The following is an 8,518-nucleotide window of genomic DNA, read 5'->3' on the forward strand; positions in this document are numbered from 1 at the left end:
CTGGCAAAACACCTAAAATATGGATATGTTGATGAAAGAATTTTTAGACTAAGAATGTGAGTACAAACATTTTAAGCATGATAAATATTATTTACTTAATTCAAAAGCATTAGTACGTTAGTTCATTATCAATAACATTAAGTAAGCTAAGAGAAACCGACAACTTCAACTACGCCTAAGCTTGCTCTTGGTTTAGATGTCGCCATACAACCTCCTTATGAATCAGAAGGCTTCTCCTTACTTGCATAGTTGTCTTACATACATCCATTTGTTTCTCGTATGTCCAACAAATTAAGTAAAAGACCTCAAATAATGGTTGATAAATTTTAAACCATCTTCAAAGTTCTATAAAACTTGTGGTATGCAAGGCTAAATTGAATTAAAAAATTATGAACAATCAATATGCTAAATTATCTAAAATATAATATCAATATTACCAACAAATTATCCAATTGGTGGAGGAAGAGAACCAAAGAATAGAATGAACTTTCTTGGATGAACGCTTGATTTCCACTCATTTAAAATGTAATAATTGTGAAGCCTAAAAAATTATAATATATATATTTTTTTAATTTATTTTGCATTTTATCTTCTATTTTTGAATAAGAAGATGACAATAGAAAATAATTGTAAATAAATAATAGAAAAAAAAATTCTTATAAATTGCTTTCAAAATAACTCTATAATAGCTAGCCTAATTTTTATTGACTTAGACTAGTTACAATGCGACCAGTATGCATTAGGAATTTTTTTTTTTTGGGAACAAATATTGTTTGAAAATTAGATAATATTTTTAAAAAATCATAAGAAATATAATTTTAATCAAAAGTATATGATGTAATTTATGAAAGTAAGTTCATCAAAATAATTCAATGAATCTAATGAAATAGGAGTCAAGTCCAAATTCATTAACTATAGCATAGCTTCATTATTTATAACCACCATTAGTACATTAGTATCATAATTTTTTAAAAGAATCAAATTATATTCCCAAAAAAATAGAGATCAAATTAGATCCAAAAAAATTAACTTTTTAACATAGAATAATAGTTTTGTTAAAAAACTATCATAAGAATTTAAAATAAAAAATTCTGAACATATTGACAATAAAATAAATTTTAAAGTGTAAACTATTTTTTATTAGTTAACATTATTAGAGTTTTTAATTATAAATTATAATATTGATGAATCATCAATTAATTTTATTATTTGGCATTAATCTCAATATATTTTTTGAACAAAACAATATTCCGATTCAAATTAAAGATCATTTAGACCCCGATTTCAACAAGTTATAGTCGTTAAGGTAACCCCGATGATACCAAAATTGGTCAAATTTGAGTCCAAACAGTTCTAAATCAAGCCATTAAAACATATTTGAAGGCTTCAAATCATCAGTTGAATGATCAAATGAACTATAAATTTGGCATACTTATAGTTAAATCAAGTGTGTCGATGAGAGGAATCTAATGAGCCAAAGCCCACTTAATTTTGAGATCATTAAGGCTCTCAAATTATTAAAAGAAAACCCTATGATTAAGGAAATCATTAATATGGGACCTCAAATCAGGTGGTTACAAAAGTTATTCACCGAATTACTATAATGCTCCTCACCCAGGGTTTATAAATAAACCGCTTCTCTTCATTTAGAGAGGAAGGAGAAGAAGTTAAACTTCAATGATGTTCTAGACCGAAGATCCAATAATAACTTTCAAACTCCTCAGTCGTTGACCACCATCAACTGTCATCAAACTTTATAGTGTAACGATGTACCCCAAATACAACGTAGCAAATAAAATTATTTTGAAGATTCACGAGGTAGCTCCTGAAGATAGTTGTTTACAACTACCATATTCAAAGTACATTGACTTTTTCCATACTTGTGAGGATTAATTTATGTTTGTATATGCACAAGAATTGTATTTAGTGTAAAATTGTAACCCTGCTCTATAGGTTGCGAAGAAGAGATATATTTTTGTACTTACACACTCAAAGTGGATTGCTTTATCCGGGCTAGTCCCTCTGATTTTTTCCTTTTCAAAAAGTTTTCTATGTATAAGATCTTGGTATCTTCTGCTTCCTTTCAAATTATTTGTCTGTGTGTTGAATCTTTATACAACACTAAAACCTTAACTAATCACTCTTTTACCATGAATACTCTAATATGCGATAAATATAATGATATAACTATAAAATTTAAGCTAATTGCATGAAATTATAATAATATTAAAGTTAATTCATTATGAAATAAATTTCAGCCAAATGCTTTCTAATTTTTATAATTAAAATAAATAATAAATGCTAATAAATCAAATAAAGATTCAATAATTCCAAATAAAATTTTAAAATCTATAGATAATTTTTGAATAATATAAAAAAAAATAATGCTTGAATCAAATTTGATCGAAATAAAATTATTTTTGGGCATATGTTTATTATTCTTGAGATTTTGATAAATGTAATTTAATTAATTTATATTTAAGCATGCCTAAACTCACACACTAGAGCAAGTAGCCTTTTATCAAACTTTACATTTGAGTATTCATAAATTTTCAAATTACACAAGAAATTTAAATAAGTCTAGTGAATGTAATAATTATCATCGTACAAGAAGAAGAAGAAGAAGAAGAAGAAGAAGAACAACAACAATAATAATAAAACAAGAATAACAAAAAACATTTATCCACTAAGTTTAATCCCACTGTGGGGTCGGCTACATGAATCCTTTTTCTTCATTGTGTCATATTTAGTGTCAAATTTTCATTTAATTCTAATAGATTAAGAACATTTTTTATATAATATGCCCAAGTCCTTTTAAATCTAACTCTACCTTTCTTAACCAGATCATCAGATGGTTGGTGATTAATGTGACCTAAACATCTAAGAGAACTCTCTTTAATCTAGTGTGCCACGGGAGCTACACCAATCCTTTTTTTTGGATAGATTCGTTGTACATTTTGTCTCTAAGTGTCAAGCCACTCATCCACCTAAGCATTATCATCTCAGCTACACTTAACGTTGTTTTATGCTTCTCTTTTAAAAGCCAAAATTCTGAGTAATAAAGTATTGCAGGTCTCACCACCATCTTATATAATTTTCCTTTTAAGTCTAAGATATACTTTTCTATCACACAAATAGGCCCTGCTCATTCCTTCACTTCAACTAACCAACTTGAATTCAACTAATGGCATCCCCATCTATATCACCATCACTTTGAACAATAGACCCAAAATATGTAAAGCATTCACAACTTTTAATGATTTGATCACTCTTAGCAATAACTCCACTACTAGATATATATACTACAACTAAAATTACATTTCATGTATTTAGTTTTAGATCAACTCAAACTAAGACATTTAGACTCCAATGTAAACTCCAATGTACTCCAATGTAAACCTCCATAATTCAAGTTTTTTTTCTGAACTCTTTCTCTAGTCTTATCTATAAGAAGGATATCAACATCGAAAAGCATACCAACCAACCAAGGCATATCCTCATGTAAATGTCTAGTAAGTTCATACATAACTAAAGTAAAAAGATATGGGCAGCTTAAAGTTGATCCCTAATGTAATCCAACTGAAATTGAAAACTACAGGGTCAATCCTCCTTCAGTTCGAACAAAACAAGTATAGTAAACACATTTTTAATGACTTGAACATAATTCATATCAACTCATTTCTTCTCTAGAACTCTCTAAATGACTTCTCTTTATACACATACCAACCAATCCCCATGTATTTACATATCATACACACAAACTTTATTTTACATTCATACCACCAAAATCTTTCAAATCACATTAAAATATACCACTGGAATGCAAAATACCCCTTTTTATGCATATGTCAGGGAACACATATGTAAAAATGGAAGTTTATATGTTAGTATTTGTAAATACATAAGAATTAAGTGGTATGCGTGTAAATCTTCCTTAAGAAAACAAATAGCAAGAAGACGACACTCAAAATTAGAAGTCGCTAAGCATTGCAAAATTGTTGTAAATTTGAGAGAAATATGAATGATGCTTTAAAATATATTTTTTCCGATCTCCACTTATTTAATACTCATTAAAAAAAAATTAAGGAGTAAATATTGAAAATTCCACTGAAGTTTTGCTGTGCAAAACATGCTTATCTAAGCAGAAGATATTTTATCTCCTGCTTTAGAAAACTAGTTTTAAACCGGTCAAGTCAATTGGATTCTGAATGTTTAGTCCACCTCCAAGCCATTGTTGACTATCCCATCATCGACTTGGTCGTCTTTGCCAACTCCTAATCCCAACCGTCCGCTTCCATCTTGAATGCTTGAAAGGTCAACGTAAGTAATCCACTATTTATATGTACCCTTTGGAGTACTCAGAATTCTCACACAGCTTGCTCATCCTCCATTCTTTCTTGAACCTGAAAATACAGCTTTTTTTTTCGATACACCTAAACTAATTAAGCTAATGGCTTCTCAGGAAATTGAAAGTCACAGGGAGGGCGCCGAGGTCTTCAAGGGAGATGAAATCTGTAGGAAGAAGTCCATTGAATTGCTCGAAGAGCTCTGCCTCCCAAAGGGTTTGTTTCCCATGGAGGACATTGAGGAATTCGGCTATAACCGTGCTTCTGGCTTCATCTGGCTGATTCAGAAGAAGAAGAAGGATCATGTCTTCAAACAGATCAAGAGAGCCGTGTCTTATGCTTCGGAGGTGACCGCCTTTGTTGAGAAGTATAAGTTGAAGAAGATGACCGGTGTTAAAACGAAGGAGCTCTTGCTATGGCTCACTGTTGTGGAAGTTTATTTTGAAACTCCCACATCTGAGAAGCTCACCTTCAAAACTGGAACGGGACTTTCCGATAGCTTTATTGCTTCCGCTTTTGAGCTGTAGAGGCATCGATATGAGAGAAGACGATCATTACTGCATTACATTATGTTATGAATAGTCATATTACAGTCTTTATCGTTTTTCATTGTAGTTTTGCATGTAGTTATTTGTGTATTAGTTTTCTGTGATTGTAGTTGTGTTTTTCAATGAAATAATATTTTGCTTGTTAAATTGTTTTGGAAAAGAAAACCATAAAATTCACTGTGTTAAATTCAAAATTATTCATTGAATCACACTCAAGAGATAGAGTGTTAGGTACCAGGAGGGAGAAACAGAGAGAGAGAGAGAGAGAGAGAGAGAGAGAGAGAGAGAGAGAGAGAGAGAGAGAGAGAGAGAGAGAGAGAGAGAGAGAGAGAGAGAGAGAGAGAGAGAGAGAGAGAGAGAGAGAGAGAGAGAGAGAGAGAGAGAGAGAGAGAGAGAGCACGGGAACTTGGCCCTCAGGGCCAAAACAAGGAATTCCTGGACTCTTTTGCCCCTTAATGAGAGGATTACAAAGAGGGAATCAAAATGATCCTAATACATGAAAGAGTCCTATTTATAGATTATAAGAGGACAAAATATAAAATTACAATGTTAACCTTGCTTAAAAGGGATAGTACATGGCATAATGGTCTTATGTCCTGTTGGAACCTATCGTTCAGAAGCTATGTGGTGGAGCTAGAATTAAGTTGGCTAGTCGATTGGTTAAGCAGGTCGGCTGGTTGGTTGGTCGGCTGACTATGGGTAGTCGAATAACTATGTGGTGGCTAGCTGTCATCTAGTTGACTAAATAAAGGTATTGGGCTGGTCGGCTGGTTGGCAGGCTGTGGATTGCAGGCTGGTCGGCTGCTTTTGGGTGGCCAATTGGTCGGTTGGTTCTCTACTGGAAGGTCATGCTTGGTCGGTTGTCTACAAGTGAGTGTTGGTTGGTCGGTCGTCCACTGGAGGGTCGTGCTCAACCGGTTCTACCGAAGGGTGGTGGTTAGTTGGTCAGTTAGTTATCGAATCTTTTCAAGGTTAGCGGAGCACTTTTTTCCCATACACTATACCATGAGCACACTCACAAAGGAACTTATCAAACAAATATCAAGAATTAAAAATATTAAATTTTAGCATAAAAACCCCCGCAAATAGAGGAAAATTCATGGGACATATAGGCCACTTCAAACACCTCCACTAATCAATCTTCCCTTGCGATCACGAGAATGAAAGGCTCCACCATACATGAGGTTTCTTGGCATACAATAAACTCTATTTTAGTATCATTTTTGTCATCATATCAGAACCATTCTCATTAGTATGAATTTTCTCAAGTTGTAACATTTTTGAGTCTAACACAACATAAATCCAATGATATTTTATATCAATATGATTTGAACATGAGTGAAATGTGAAATTCATGCTGAGATAAATTGTAATTTGACTATCACAATAAAAGACACTTATCTTGCTTATGACCCAACCCTTGTAGGAAATTCTTCATCCACAAGACTTCTTTTCAAGCTTCTGCTACTGCAATATAATGAGCCTTAGTAGCTGACAAAGCCACACACCTTTTTAGTTTAGATTACCATGAAACTGCTCAGCCTGCAAAAGCAACCAAGTATCCCGAAATGACTTTTCTTGAGTCTACATTGCCAACAATATATACATCTGTGTAACCATCCAAAATAAGATTATCATTTCCAAAACAAAAACATATTTTGGAAAAATCTCTGAGATGCCTGAAAATCAACTTAACTACTGATCAATGCTCTTTTCTTGGATTGGAATAAAACCTGTTAATAATGCCAACTATATGAGCAATATTTGGCCTTGTGAATACCATAACATACATCAAACTATCCATAATGGATGCATAAGGCACATTTTTTATTTCTTGCTTCTCATCATCACTTTTAAGGCATTATTTAGTGCTAAGTTTAAATTGAGCTACAAGTGGAAAAAAAACTGGTTTCACATAGGTCATATTGAATCTCTTCAAAACTCTCTGTACCTCTCCTAAGATCATCATAGCTTGTTCTTCTTCTTGTCACGAATAATCGTTATTCCAAGTATGTGCTTGAGCTTCTCAATATTAGTCCTATCAAGACTAACGATCAACATATCATCGACATATAGTAAGCGAATCACAAGATTACTATCAGAGAACTTTACAAGAATAAAATGGTCAGAAATAGTCTTACTATAACTATGTATTTTCATAAAAGCATTAAATTTTTAGTATCACTATCATGATACTTACTTAAGACTGTATAAACTCTTTCTCAATTTGCAAATAAGGTATTCTTTTCCTTTGTCTTTTAAGCCATAATGTGAGAGATTGAGGCCAAAACTAATAACTTTAACATTTGATTGAATTATGCAAGCAACATATAAGTTGAACTTTGTTCGACTAATTCTACAGTGTATGGAAAAGTTTGATTGCGGGAGATTTTATCCCTCGAGTAAAATATTGACAACTGAGTTAGAGCAAACTCTTTGGCAACTTGACAAAGTTCGGATTCGGCCGACTTAGACTTGGTGAGTTTCGGGTTATACAACATTCAACTTGTTTTACACAATGATTTCTTAAACTTGGCTCATTTTTGTGTAAACCTTACTGACCTGGTTTAGATAAACATTAAGTAAATTAAAATTGAAATGAAAAGGTTTGGAAGCTAGTCATATAACTGTATTCTGCTTAATTAATATAATTGTTAGTCAATTCTAACAATTAACGCGTTCCCAGAAATTTCCACAATTCCAGGCACTCTTTCTTCGTAGAATTAAATAAGCTTTCCTGATGACTCAGACTGATGCTGTTTTCTGAAGTCTCTCCCACAATTTCTCACATAAAGAAATCGAAATACTTGAGGATTAGTTCACTTCCCAGCCATTATTGACCTTGACCTCGTCATCCACGCCGTCTCCTCATTCTCAACCGTCCGTTTTCCATCATCAACGGTCCCTGGAGGAGTCACAAGTTGCGGGCTTTCCACAAAGTCAAACTTTTTACTCCTCCCCATGTACTATTAATACCCCTTCCAGCGTTCAGATTTCCCTCACAGCACATCATTTCTTCTTAAAGATTAAACATTTTCTTCTTCCATACACCTCAATTAATTCCATGGCTTCTCAGGCAATTGAAAGCCACAGGGAGGGCGCTGAGGTCTTCAAGGGAGATGAAATCTGCAGGAAGAAGTCCATTGAATTGCTCGAAGAGCTCTGCCTTCCAAAGGGTCTGTTTCCCTTGGAGGACATTGAGGAATTCGGCTATAACCGTACTTCTGGTTTCATCTGGCTGATTCAGAAGAAGAAGAAGGATCATGTCTTCAAGCAGATTAAGAGAGCCGTGTCTTATGCTCCGGAAGTGACTGCCTTTGTTGAGAAGTATAAGCTAAAGAAGATGACTGGCGTTAAGACGAAGGAGCTCTTGCTATGGCTGTCTGTTGTTGAAGTCTATCTGGAGACTCCCACATCTGAGAAACTCACCTTCAAGACTGGAACGGGACTCTCTGATAGCTTTGTTGCATCAGCTTTTGAGCTGTAAAGCTATCAGGATAAAGAGAAGACTGCCATTACTGTATCACATATGAGTTCTGTTTTTACAGTCATTTATCGCTACTTGTTACTTTTCAAGAGATGTATTGTACCAGATTTAATATGATTGTAGTTATTTGCTTCTAA

The 8,518-nt window shown here is 33.4% G+C and overlaps 2 protein-coding genes across 2 annotated transcripts; both read left to right on the forward strand.

Moving 5' to 3' along the window:
- Positions 1-4,384: 4,384 nt before the first annotated feature.
- LOC110027260 lies at positions 4,385-4,979 on the forward strand. Its single transcript, XM_020728611.1, has one exon. The coding sequence runs from the start codon at positions 4,451-4,453 to the stop codon at positions 4,871-4,873; it is 423 nt and encodes a 140-aa protein (XP_020584270.1). The 5' UTR covers positions 4,385-4,450; the 3' UTR covers positions 4,874-4,979.
- A 2,932-nt stretch (positions 4,980-7,911) lies between these two features.
- LOC110027249 lies at positions 7,912-8,518 on the forward strand. Its single transcript, XM_020728597.1, has one exon. It carries the CDS (start codon positions 7,959-7,961, stop codon positions 8,379-8,381), a length of 423 nt encoding a protein of 140 aa, XP_020584256.1. The 5' UTR covers positions 7,912-7,958; the 3' UTR covers positions 8,382-8,518.

This window comes from Phalaenopsis equestris, unplaced genomic scaffold (assembly GCF_001263595.1).
Source record: "Phalaenopsis equestris unplaced genomic scaffold, ASM126359v1 Scaffold000421, whole genome shotgun sequence".
Lineage (NCBI taxonomy): Eukaryota > Viridiplantae > Streptophyta > Magnoliopsida > Asparagales > Orchidaceae > Phalaenopsis > Phalaenopsis equestris.

Bases quoted from the DNA above. Each gene is read 5' to 3' on its own strand.
- LOC110027249 (XM_020728597.1), top strand. From the start codon at position 7,959: ATGGCTTCTCAGGCAATTGAAAGCCACAGGGAGGGCGCTGAGGTCTTC.
- LOC110027260 (XM_020728611.1), top strand. From the start codon at position 4,451: ATGGCTTCTCAGGAAATTGAAAGTCACAGGGAGGGCGCCGAGGTCTTC.